General features: G+C 46.1%; 2 protein-coding genes across 3 annotated transcripts in view; one reads left to right on the top strand and one right to left on the bottom strand.

Annotated features, from left to right (window-relative positions):
- The window catches only part of p115 (General vesicular transport factor p115), an 81194-nt gene extending 74970 nt beyond the window's left edge, over positions 1-6224 (bottom strand). For both annotated transcript variants that reach the window (XM_050195182.2, XM_050195184.2), the window contains exons 1-5: positions 6120-6224; positions 5528-5614; positions 5295-5433; positions 4792-4895; positions 2253-2411 (exon numbers count right to left, since the gene is read on the bottom strand). In XM_050195182.2, coding sequence (XP_050051139.1) covers positions 2253-2411; positions 4792-4895; positions 5295-5433; positions 5528-5614; positions 6120-6197 — 567 coding nt within the window. In that variant the 5' untranslated portion in view covers positions 6198-6224. The remainder of the gene's footprint in view (positions 1-2252; positions 2412-4791; positions 4896-5294; positions 5434-5527; positions 5615-6119) is intronic.
- Positions 6225-6464: 240 nt separating this feature from the next.
- Positions 6465-7712, top strand: LOC126547267 (palmitoyl-protein thioesterase 1-like). The gene has a single exon (XM_050195233.2). The coding sequence runs from the start codon at positions 6594-6596 to the stop codon at positions 7548-7550; it is 957 nt and encodes a 318-aa protein (XP_050051190.1). The 5' UTR covers positions 6465-6593; the 3' UTR covers positions 7551-7712.
- The last annotated feature ends 5106 nt before the right edge of the window (positions 7713-12818 follow it).

Below are 12818 nucleotides of genomic sequence, written 5' to 3'. Positions count from 1 at the left end.
AACAAGAGACTGTCTTGCCATATCGAGTTAGGTAGTCAGTTGCAATTGCAATCCACTGATTTTGTGACGATGACGTAGGAAAGGGGCCAATTAAGTCCATTGCCACCTGTGTGAATGGAGCTTCGGGTGGCTGTATGAGCTGAAAGAGATCTGCTGGCTTCAATGGTGGCATGTTTGGCAATCCAGGCAGGTTCTCACATAGTGTTGCAAAGAATTCAACAACTTTGGCCAGTAATACTTCATGTGGATGTGTGCAAATGTTCAGCTCACACCTAAGTGTACTGATGATGGGTCATCGTGGCCCGCTTCCAATATCTCGGGTCGTAACTTTGAAGGTACAATGCGTAAAAATGTCTCCGAACTATATTAAAATTTCTTTTATACAGGATATTACTTCTCAGAACGAACGATGACAAGCTGCGGGCAAAAGCTTGTGGAAGCTCGACAGGGTGTCCTTCTAGGTAATCAATGAGCAGACGCAACTCCGCGTCAGACTGCTGATGCTGCGTCATTTGTGACAATGTCACAGCTCCTAGGAACGGATAATCCTGTCCATTTGCAGGTGTAGATTCCGTGGATTCAATCGGTGCACGCGACAAGCAATCAGCATCAGTGTGCTTGTGAGCGGACTTGTACACGACTGTTATACTGTATTCCTGTAGCCGGAGGCTCCACCTTGCAAGTTGTCCAGATGGGTCTTTGAGATTCGCAAGCCAGCACAATGAATGATGGTCGCTGATAGCTTGAAATGGTCTACCACAAAAGTATGGTCTAAACTTGTTGATGAACCATATCACCGCCAGGCATTCCTTTTCTCTCACCTCAGCCTCCGAAAGAGTTCGACTAGCATACGCAATGTTCCTCTCCATTTTGCCACTTAATGAGGACGGCCCCGAGGCCTAAATTGCTTGCATCTGTGTGGATCAGTTTCGGCTTCTTCGTCAAAATGCGCAAGAACTGGACAATTCTGAACATGCTTTCGTAGTTCCCTGAAGGCATTCGCCTGTTCACTTAACCAAGCAAAAGGCATGTCTTCTCTTGTTAGCCCCACTAGTGGTTCCACAATCCTTGACAAATTTTTAATGAAGCGTCTGTAGAAGGCGCACTGTCATAAGAATTGCCTAACTGCCTTTTTGTCGGTTGGTTTTGGAAAATTTTTCAAGTGCTGCAGTCTTCTCAAGGTCTGGGCGAATGCCTTTTGAACTGACGACATAGCCGAGGAAAAGGAGTTCTTGAAAGGCAAAATGACAGTTCTGTGGTTTTATCGTCAAACCTGCTGCCCTAACAGCTTTCATCAAAAACCGCAGTTGTTCTACATGCTGCTCAAAGGTAGCAGAAAAAAAAACCACGACATCGTCAACATAAACAAGACAGGATTGCCATTTCAGACCGGTGAGCACAGTGTCCATCATCAGCTAAAATGTGATAGGTGCGTAACAAAGGCTGAATGGAGGTCATTGGTCCGTGTGGCGTCACAAATGCCATCTTTTCACAATCTCATACATCCACTTCTACCTGCCAGTACCCACTTTAGAGGTCCAGAGAGGAAAAGAATTTTGCATCTCGTAGTTTTTCTAGAGTGTCATCGATTCTTGGAAGTGGGTAAACATCCCACTTTGTGATGGCGTTAAGCTTTCGATAACCAATGCAAAAGTGCAAGGTCTGGTAAATGAGCACCATAGAATGAACAAAGTGGAAAATGGAGCTTTATGGCACAGCCAATAAACAAAATATTATCTCTGTGGTGCAGCCAAAAGGACAGAACCATTGGGGACACTTAATTTCCTTCGTACATACAACAGGCAAATTTGTTATAGTGGTCTTCACTGTAGAGGTGCTCACAATATATACAAAAGATAAAAATTCGGTTGTGACATATAGAATCCTTCATTATACAGGTCATTTTGTTGTTGAGGCGTTTGACTGTATTGTATTTTCAGATTTAATTTATTTATCCATAGCCCCACAAAAAAAAAACGTATTAACGCGGGGTTCCACTGTAACTGTGAGATGGTCTCCAAGTTCTTAGGTGAGAGCACACAGCCATCACTAAAGCAGCTTAGAAATACTGCAAATGATTAATGTCTGATTGTTGTAACACGCACTAACAACAACAGAAGCTAATGGCACAGTTGGAGTCTTTGTGCTACAGCCATGTCACAATTAGTCGAAAGGCTTAAGTGCATATGTAACAAATTACTGGCAAGTCATCAGCCATGCGACGCTACAAGAAAATGCCATCCAATACTCACATCATTTCGAATGACTTCTCGGCTGTCTGAGAGAAGGTCCATAAGTCTGGACACACCCATTGGACTGGTGAGAACACACTCCTGAACTTCTTTAGCACGATGAACAAGCAAGCCAGTCAGTAGACGTACGGATGGCCATCTTACTCTGAAGTCAAATTCCTGTAGTGCATGAATAATCACATTCTATTTAGCAGCACCACGAAAGTCTGCATGCTGTCAGGGTAGTTTGGATGGAAAAAAAAATTGGAAGATGCTTAAAGGGACACTACAGGCTAATACTAAGTCAACGTGGACTGTTTAAATGCCATCTCAGAAAACTCGCAACGCTTGACTCATGCCAGGAAAAGACTTCATTTACGAGAAAATTGCATCTGAAGGGTCTGAATGCCTTTTTCAAAGTTAAAATCTCCTGCGGAGTGGTGACGTTGCATACGTCATCACCACGCTTTGCTCTCTGCCGTCGGTGAGTAAAACAGCGCCCAACAGATGGCGGTACCAAGTCAAGACAGAGCGGTGGAATCGCTGCTGCAGCTGCTTTCTGGTCAAGTGGTGTAGACCATTCGGGCATCCCGTGACATCACATGGAAGTTGAATTATCTGCTACTTGCAGTTTGTGTGAGTTTCGCGAGCCAGCAAAACCAGCGCAACACTACGCGATCAGGAAAGTGCTGAAACGCGAAAGCATGGGCGCCACAAAGTCGAGCGCAAACGAAACCTTTCGACCGCGCGCGTCATTGTCAACGGCAATTTCAACAAGTTCTTTTTTCTAAAGATGAAATAAAAGTGGACAAGTAGCATTTTATTTCATCGTATAGTGCAATAAAAGGATGTTTCTTGCAACGAGTAGTTGAGCACTCATGACAGAATTTAACTGAGGAGTATTTTTGTCATCGGGCAAGTGCTTGAATGTCCTGGGGGAGTCTCTCTCTAATCATGTCCTGCATTTGCCTTAATTTCTCTATTATTAAGGCTCTGTTCGCAATAATATTGACGCCTTAGAGATTCTCAAACACTAATTTATCACTTTAGCTTGACTTAGTATTTGCCTTTAGTGTCCCTTTAAGCTTCGCCTTCAAGAGTGGAATGCGATAGCGTTATCGCACCCCGTTCGCACCGCCCATTCATTCGCTCGGCATGCTCTTGAGTCACACAAAGACATGGTTTTCATATACAACACTTCTAAGTACACAGCACAACTTTGGGGCATCCTCGCACCAGTCCCCGCACGGCCCCAATGCACTCAAACGAGACGAAGGGGAGAAGCGGGCGAGTGACGAGCCACCTGTCGGGGCAGCGTCATACATTGCGAGGAGGGGGTTTTCTGTGTTTGCCGCAAGGCTCTGCGTGTGCGCCCAGCACAGAAGAAATGTAGCAGAAACGTACTTCGCTACTCGTTTAACTGCGATTTCTGTAATTTACATGCTCATAATTACCTATATACATAGCAGTATAACTTTCTAGGGCACGTTTCTAAGGCAACACCGCATTCACTAGAGGCGCTTTTGTCCCGCGTTGAACCATCGAACTCATGGCTGAGTAGTAGCGTCTCCGTCTCACACTCTGGAGACCCTGGTTCGATTCCCACCCAGCCCATCTTGCAAGTTGTTTTCATTTATGAATTGCCTTCTCGGATTTTTCGCCCACGGCCAACGCCGCCGACGACACCAGCTTTTCTGCGACACGAGCTCCTTAACGCTGTCGCGTTAATATGCGGATGGCCTAATGAGCTTCTAGAGCAGCTTTCAGGTGTACTATACATACACATTGAGATATGAACAGCAGAGTGTGTGGCTCCTGCGCTGTCTAACAAAAAGCAAAGGGCACAATGATGTACAACAAACTCTGATGACTCAGGTGTTCAGGATTCATTAAAGTTCATCATACATCTTTGTGAACTTAGCTTTTTGCTAGCCTCCGCAAAAATCATGCACTCCGCTGTCCACATTTCAATGGGAAGGTATAATACCTGCTGACATATGTGTGGTTGAAAGCACATGCATGCATCATTCAGTTCAATCTAAATACGACTCAACACACAATATCTTGGCAAAGCATTCAGAACCTTCTAGTTCAGAAACTGGCCACAAGCATGTGTGAAGAGCTACAAACTTACTAAGTATACAGCATAACACAGTATCTTTATTTTGCTTTTCACTGAAAGTTACGCCTTCAGTAGCCAAGTAGCCACTGCGTGGTTCAGCCTACTATCCCAGCTGACATGCACTGTGCCTGCCTCCCATGTGGACACATGCTCTCCATTGGAATGCCCTTGTGTAATGCTGTCCATGCCAGCATGTGGCATCCTGTTGACCCTTTGCCCTGTTACATCTTTGTGCCTGACCATTACTTTTATTAAGATGCCAATGAGTGTATACACACCTTAATTAAAGTGGTACAGAGGATTCATTCAGCAAACACATGGTGTCTCACCTTTCCACTGAACTTCCCATTATCATTTACCGCTTCCTTCAATATAGTGTGAACAGTACCAATGTATCTAAGCATCAGCAGTGCCACAGAACATTTTTAACTGGCTTACCTCCATGAGATCCAACAGAAGTGTAACATTCTCAGGTTTCTTTATGTATATTTCTGTGAACTGCTCTCCCAGTTCTCGACTTGCATTTTCATCCTGAGAGTCCTCTGTATTTAAAACAAAAAAAAAACACACACAGGTGGTGAAGCTACCACAACACAATTTTACAAAGAGCATTATTTGCCTCCTAATGGCCTGACAACGAAAGAAGAAAAGTGTAGAACTTAAAATATTTATTTGGATATGCAACCTATAAAAAATAAATACTTTTGAAAATATAGCAACAGCCATAGCACATGCTACGAAAAACCGGTTGTCAAAAATTCTTCCAAAACAAGCTTTCTGTAGCAAACACAGCTAAGCTGAAGTAACTGTCATGACTACTAAAAGTACTGCGAAGCTTTCGCAACAGTGAGTGTACAATATTTTTGGCGAAGTCGTATTTGTTGGTGCAGCAGAACGCAACAAGCTCAAGAAACAAACCGGTGCATTGGCAAACACAGTACCTTCGTTCTCCTCTGCACCCGATATGACGTACGAAAGGGCATCTAGGGCGTAGCCAATGATTTCGCCGTCTCCTCTGTCAGTTTCCAGAATGTGAACCAGGGCGTCCATGCCCTGAGCACCGACTTCCACTCTGAATTTCTGAAACCAGCACGCACCAAGCCATGTTAACCACATGCCGAAACAGTTTGTTTCGCCCTAAACAGTAGTAAAATAGGTATACAATATTGGTTACCTTTGCCAAAGCCTTGAGAGCGCGGCAGGCATCTCGCCGGTCTTCCAAAAGCGTCGACGTCTGAACTCTGTTGACTAGGCGCTCAACCTACAAGATGAGATTTGCAGTCGCTATCTTGAGTTTCGGTTTGTGACGTAGCATCTCGTCGAACAACAAATGTTATTCAGCACAGCACATTAAAGCAGCCTTGTCGGTGCTTATTCCTTATAGTTGTCACAACATTTACGAGCATTCTCATTTCGAAGCAAAATATTTACAAGCTGTGAAGGTAAAATAACATCGCAGAGCAACGAATAGCTCATCGCTTAAACGCTAACTCCGTGTTCTTCACTGTCAGCTCCGGCCCAATTGCATGCACGTTCGCCGCTATATATTTCAATCAAACGAGAAAAAAAAACATACTTCACGCAAAGCACCTACTGCCTTAGCTGCACAGAAATACTGTAAACACTGACACGAGCAAGACATACGAGCTCGCAAAGCAGCGATGCCGGGAGCGTGGGCATGTCACCTCGACACAAGCCCGCTCAATAATAGGCACCGACATCCTTCCGACCAAACGCTGCAATCACTGTATAAATAGTTATAGTACCGTTTCTGCCCCGGTTGGAGCATGAGCACCGGGCTGTCCACCAAGCACAGTTTTCAAGCCCGACTTGAACAGCTCCATCTTGCACTTATGGCGTGGCGCAGACGACTTCCGGCGTACGGTGCGCTCCCGCACGGATTTACTCTGTTTCTCGCTTTCGGTTTTTGTTTTCATGTAAGCATGTTGTAGTAGCATATACCAAACAAAAGGATATTTAAAATGTGCCTGTAGATGTTCCTTTAGGTCACTTAACTCTGGGTGCTGCTTTTCTCTTTTTAATTTTAATTTTTACTTTATTTTATCCAACTTTTACTTGTGTCCTTGGTCGCCTTGGTTACGCCGCTTTGTCACCGCTCTCCGTCTCTCAAATCGCGCGAGATACGCACTCCAAAACTTGCTGCTTGGGCTGTTGCGGAGTTCGTTCGGACCAGATACTCACATCAGCTGCAACTCACAGGTGATTGCTGCGCAGCTACAATGAAATTTGACTTGCTCTTATGGACTCAGCTCAGTCTGTGCATCGGTGTCGTGTTTTGCGGTGCGCACATAACTGATGGAGACAGGATCCGCCCTCTGAGCAGAGATGGCGAGAGCGTGTCGCAAGCTTTTCCCATCGTCATGTGGCACGGCCTGGGTGATTCTTGCTGCAATCCGCTGAGCTTGGGCGGATTCAAGAATTTCCTCGAGCAGTCTATCCCCGGCGTGTACGTGAACTCCTTGCGTATCGGCACCAATATGATCGACGAAATCGGCAACAGCTACTTCATGAACACGAACGCGCAGGTTGAAGAGGCTTGCAATATCATCGCTAACGACTCGAAGCTATCCGGGGGCTACAATGCGCTCGGCTTTTCCCAGGGCGGCCAGTTCCTAAGGGCAGTGGCGCAGAGGTGTCCTGAGCCGCCCATACGAAACCTCATCTCTCTCGGCGGGCAGCACCAGGGAGTCTACGGGCTTCCAAGGTGTCCCGGGGAAAGTTCGGCGCTCTGCGAGTATGCCAGGAAGCTTCTGGACATCGGCGCCTATTGGGACGTCGTTCAACAACATCTGGTCCCCGCTCAGTACTGGCAGGACCCTTTCGACCGACATACGTACATTGCCAAGAGTCTTTTCCTCTCCGACATCAACAACGAGCGCGTCAAGAATGAGACGTACAAAGCCAACCTGCTCAAGCTGAATAATCTCGTGCTCGTCCTGTTCGAAAACGACACAGTGGTCGATCCCAAAGCAACCAGCTGGTTCGGCTACTACGCGGAGCACGACGACAAGACTATAGTGCCTCTGCGCGACCAGAAGATCTACACGGAAGACTGGATTGGCCTCAAGGAGCTTGACCAGAGCGGCAGGCTTCACTTCTTGTCCACGCTTGGCGACCACCTTCAGTTCAAGGACGAGTGGTTCACAGAGAACATAATTAAGCAATATTTGCTGTGAGCTTGGGTTTTTTCTCCCATCTCTCGATACATCCATGCAGTGACACCTTATATACCAATGATACTTATTTAGCTGTTGAGTGAACGCTTTTCACACATTAGGGCATTTTTAAATCCTACTAATGAACTTCGAAGAAAAATAAAATCTTCCTTTCTTTTAAAATCGAATCGCTTTATTTGCCCCAGTGGTGCGTTTTCGTGGTTGGAGGCGGTCGGACTTGCGATGCAAATGCGCCACGGGAAAGGGCGCGTGCCATAGGCGCCGACCACGGGGTGGCTCCGGGGCCCGAGCCCTCTCCGGAGTTTTCCGGAGGGGGCAGAGCCCCCCTCTCCCCCGCCCGGTGATGCCGAAGCCCCCCCCCCCCCCCCCCCCACCTAAAGTGTAATTGCCAGAGTTTGGTCACCCACATTATCTGAAGTTTCTTTTGAGTTGCCTCGACTTTTTCACTTATGCACAGGATAAAGTTTATTATATATTTGAAAGAGAAGCCAATTAACAATTATATCTAAAGGTATGGATAGCCTATGCCTAGAGAATGAATACGTTGCTGTGTGTTCACCTCGCTTCAAATTGCTTTGCGTGCTTTTTGGACCCTGGAAAAAACCTGTAGACTTCAGTGACCCTTTCGGCAGAGTCTTTTATTAACGGCGTGTGAAATGCACATGAATGTTATGTGTCTTAGTATTTCTTCTCTTTTCATTAAGCAATGCTAACGACTCATGCAAAAAAAAAAAACACTTCTAATATTTTCCAACATTTATTAGGGATGGAAACATCGTAACTTGCATGCAGAGGTCATAAATATATACAGGGTGTAAAAATTAACTATCATGCACAAAGATTTAAAAAAAGCAATGCGTTACTCGGGGAAAACCTAGTGCATAATTGTTTCCAGTACAGTGGAGTAGCTGCCAGTATTTTTTCGTTACCGAGATTTAATTGGGTAACTGTAAATAATTATATAACTCGAGACGTACTGTCCTAATTATCAAAGTGTCAATGAGGCATGTGTAGGCACAACCAAGGGACATCTAACTGCGTTGTTTTCGGTGACGTTCAAATTGCGTACTAATTTTCCCGACTGTTCAGTAAACCCCGCGAAATATGGAAAATACCACGTGACTGCGTTCCTCCCTGCATTCAAAAACCCCTTGATAATTTGAAAGTAGCTACACTCTCCTCCCCGCGGCGCTCTCCTCTATTCTCCTCGCCCACCGGCCGCGCGCGCTGTGCACGGCACGCTTTTTCTCCTGAGCTCCCGCGGACGGGCCGCAGCATTCTATGGAGGCGCGTTATTTTGGGCCACTTGCGCGCCCCAGTGGTGTGGAAATTTTTGACAAACGCTGATAACAGCATCGATAATGCTGAAGGCAACGTTAATGAGGAGGCTGTTTTTTTTTTTTTTTCTTAAAGCCATATGAACGGTGTATACTGATGTAAAATGAGCTTTGAGGCGAGTTCTATGCTCCAGACAATTTTTCTGCCACATGATGAGATGCTTTACTTTGTGCGTCTGATCTAGTATTGCTTGTGGAACATCCCTCTGTGTGTGGCTTTAAGCAAAAGCCTTAGATCTCTGTCTCAAGGTGTCGCGTTGTGAGGTATAGAAAATATCACGTGACACAAGGAAGGCCGGAAGCAAACCAAGGTTTATCCAGCCGTGTATACGAGATGATTACTGAGTAGTAAAGTTAATTAATGATTGATTAGTGAGTGTGTTAAGGTGGATTAAGGTCGAAGGTGGATTAGGGTGGATGCAGATGTATTAAGGAGGATTAGGGTGGATCAAGGTGGATGATGGAGGATCATGGTGGATTAAAGGAGGATTAAGGTCGATGAAGGTGGATTATAGGGTGAAATACGTTGCAGTGCTAAACATTATTGCCTACAGGATATTATCTGCATTACTACATCATGACCAAAGTCATGATTGATTGCTCAACCTTCGTAATCAAAGCGCATTGATGCAATGATTACGGCTCACGTTAAATCAAAGGAAAAAGTGTCCTCACAAAACAAAACCGCAGAAAGGTGGTTTTAAAACATTCGCTATTAAAGCGAAGATTCCCGGCCTCCGCCTAGATGTCGATATCAACAGCAAGCGTGCGCGATCACGTGAACACCCACTGCACATTGCCTCTAGCCGTGAGAAAGCCAAATAATAATCGTCGCCCCTCATTCGTGCGTGGAAGTGCAGTTCAAAGCCAATTACAAAAATCCAACGTGTCTTTAGGTATCGCCTGAGAGACGCGAATGCGAAAGCCTTGTAAAGCCTACTGTTATTCACCTTAATCCACCTCCTCCAGCACGAATCCACCTTAATCCTCCTTAATTTTTGTTCATGCACCTTAATCCTCCTTAATACACCCTAATCAAGCTTAATCCTCGCTAATCCACCTTAAGTCAATCATAATCATTAACCTCATACACGGCTAGACATGCTTTGGGTCGCTTCTGGCCTTCCTGGGTCTCGTGATATTTTCTGTTCACAACGCGATCTTGAAAGAGAGATCTAAAGGCTTTCGCCTTAAAACTTAAAAAACGCAATGTGGACTAGCTAGCGCTCATCACCTGCAAGACCACGGGTATACTTGCCACTAATTTTTTCAGGGACTGCATTCATTGTATGACTGATGCATACATCGACGTAAGCTGAAAATAATAGTTCCTCTACAAGCCGCTATTTCAGTTTTCAGTAAAACAGGCGACGGATCCTAACAATCGCGAAAAGTACGATCGAGAGGCTGTGTCTTCGCACATAAATATTCACAGCGGAAAGCAGAATTTTTTCTGACTGAATAACAACAGTTGGCGACGTGCAAGGTAATGGAGTCCCAGAAGAATATTAAGCAATCTCAGGGCAACCCCATTTTTATGCAACGTACAAATTGCGCAACAATAACGCTGTTGAGCAGGACGGAAGAATTTTAAAAATTTAGCATTAGGGGATGCTTTGATACGAGCAATAAGAAAGATGCCTCACCTCGCAAACAACACTGTTCTTTGTCGGAACAAAGTTCTTTCACCCAATGCTATGCAGCCACTGCTTCCTGCGCAAGCCGTCACGCTTTCCTTGTGGTATCATAAAACTGCATAACCATCTTCATGCTTCTTGCTGCAGTTAGCGCAACAGCACGGCATAACGCTAGCACAGAGAGCACGGGCGCTATAACGTAAAGCTATTCCAAACTTTTCTATTCCAATTCTGCAATCAGCACTCCGCGATTGGTCAAAAACTTTTTGGACCACCCCCACTTCGCCTGTATGTCACGCAACGTCACGAAAACCGCGCTACCTCCCCATCTGATATGACGTGTACACACTGATTATGCATGATTGTAGAAGAGTTGATTGTTGGGCTAGTTGGTCGTCCATAATTGAAGTAATACCTTAGCGCGATAAAAACACGGATACAAATTCTTTTATCCGTGTTCTTATCGCGCTAAGTTACTACTGCAATTATGCATGATTGGAAAGAACAAAAGAAAAATAGTTATTTCTGATTCGACGCCTTTTCGCCATTATCCCTCGGCTATTGGTCAAAAGTTTTCGGGTGACACCCACTTCACCTGCCTGTCACTCGACGTCACATGACCGCGAAAACTCACCGCGTCAAAGTGACGTTTACGCGTCAAAGATGCATTAGTATGCTGAACAAAACTGATTTTTCTTCTGAATAGCTGCAGGCTGCCCCGTTCCGAAAGGAATAAAAGATGTGCCGCCAATTGCTCAGGCACTGGCTACTCGCACCTGGCGGAGAGCATGGGTTAATTTGCATACAATGATAATGATGACAATATGTATTTATTAAGGCTCGAAGGCCTATAACGGGGAATAGGAAGAATGCTGTGTGGCGCGACTTGCAGGCATGCAGCACGTACTGAGAGTCGGTGTATATATCGATGTGTTTTGCTTGCGTGGTGCTTGAAACTCTATCTAATGCCCAGACTATTGCGCGGAGTTCAAGTTCCGTTGGGTCGTCGGCATCAGCAGTTGTAAAGGTAGAATGTGTCGCACAAGAACCCACTAAGTGGTAGGCGACTGCTCCCTCGCTGCTGCGTGGGTCGAAAGCTGCGTCAGTGTACACTTGTTCGTGGCTTAGCGGTGCGTCTGCCAGAGTCTGCGCATGACGCGCAGCGAATGCTGCCAGGTGGTGCGCATGTTGGGCACCCATGTTTCGGGGCGTTGGTGTAGTGTCGACGACAACAATGTCATCCCACGGTGAGATGTCGGATGGCAGTTGTGGCAAAGTTCATATATCCTTTCCCATGTAGGCCAGTAGAGTCCTGCCTTGTCTGGTGTGCTTCAGGCGTTCCTCGTGTCCTGCCTTCGATGCTTCGATGGTTGCACGGAGGGTAGGCAACTTCGCATAGCGATGTAGCTCCTCGACGCGTGTGTGTTTCGGGAGCCTTGTGATAACACGGAGAGCTGATCTGTGGAGCACCTCTAGCTGTGTCCAGTGCCGAGCAAGCAGGTCATAACAGCGTGCTCCGTATATCGCTCGGGCTGTCAGCAAAGCACTAACAAGCTTTCGGTATACGTCGGTACTAGCACCGCCCATGCGGAAACAGATTCGTTTTATGAGGTGCATAGTGTTGTGCCATGTCCGACGAAGGTCTGCGAGTCACGCATCCACTGTGCCTGTGCGGTCAATAGGTATCCCTAGAACACATACTGATTTTTCCGCTCGCTGCAGCGTTTCGCCTGTGAGCGTGAGGGCTGCTTCGTCCTGCGTTGAACCTCCGATCACCACATATATGTTGTCTGCTCTGGAGATGCCCGCATGCCAACTTGTGGCAGGTAGTCGTCAATAACGTCAAGTGCATACAATAAAGCTTTTTGCGTGGCCGTGTAACATTTTCGAGCACTTTCGGCACGTTTACGGCCTGGTTCTGCCAACGTTTTGCTGAGGATCCGTTTTGGAGGCATTCTTAACCTTCCATTGCACGTCGCCGCGATTTTCTACCGGCCACAGCAAGCTAAGTAAGGGAAAGCGGACCAATCACAGACACCGGCACCACCCTCTTCATCAGGTTATCGATTTTCAATGCACTAGCTCGGCCCCATTCAATCCCTCTTCCCTTGAGCGTGCTCCTCGCCTCTTGTCAGCCAATTAGCTGAGACAAGCCGCCCAGTGTAAGCAATTTTATTCTTTTTTCAAGCAAACAAACGTGACCTTTTATAAACGAGAAGAACGTTTGATTGGTCTGTTCAGACAACCATGCGGGTCACCACCCGATGCTTGGGTCTGCGGTTACGCAAGTTTGA

This window comes from Dermacentor andersoni, chromosome 1 (assembly GCF_023375885.2).
Source record: "Dermacentor andersoni chromosome 1, qqDerAnde1_hic_scaffold, whole genome shotgun sequence".
Classification (NCBI taxonomy): domain Eukaryota; kingdom Metazoa; phylum Arthropoda; class Arachnida; order Ixodida; family Ixodidae; genus Dermacentor; species Dermacentor andersoni.
This window is presented reverse-complemented; position numbering and strand designations above follow the sequence as displayed.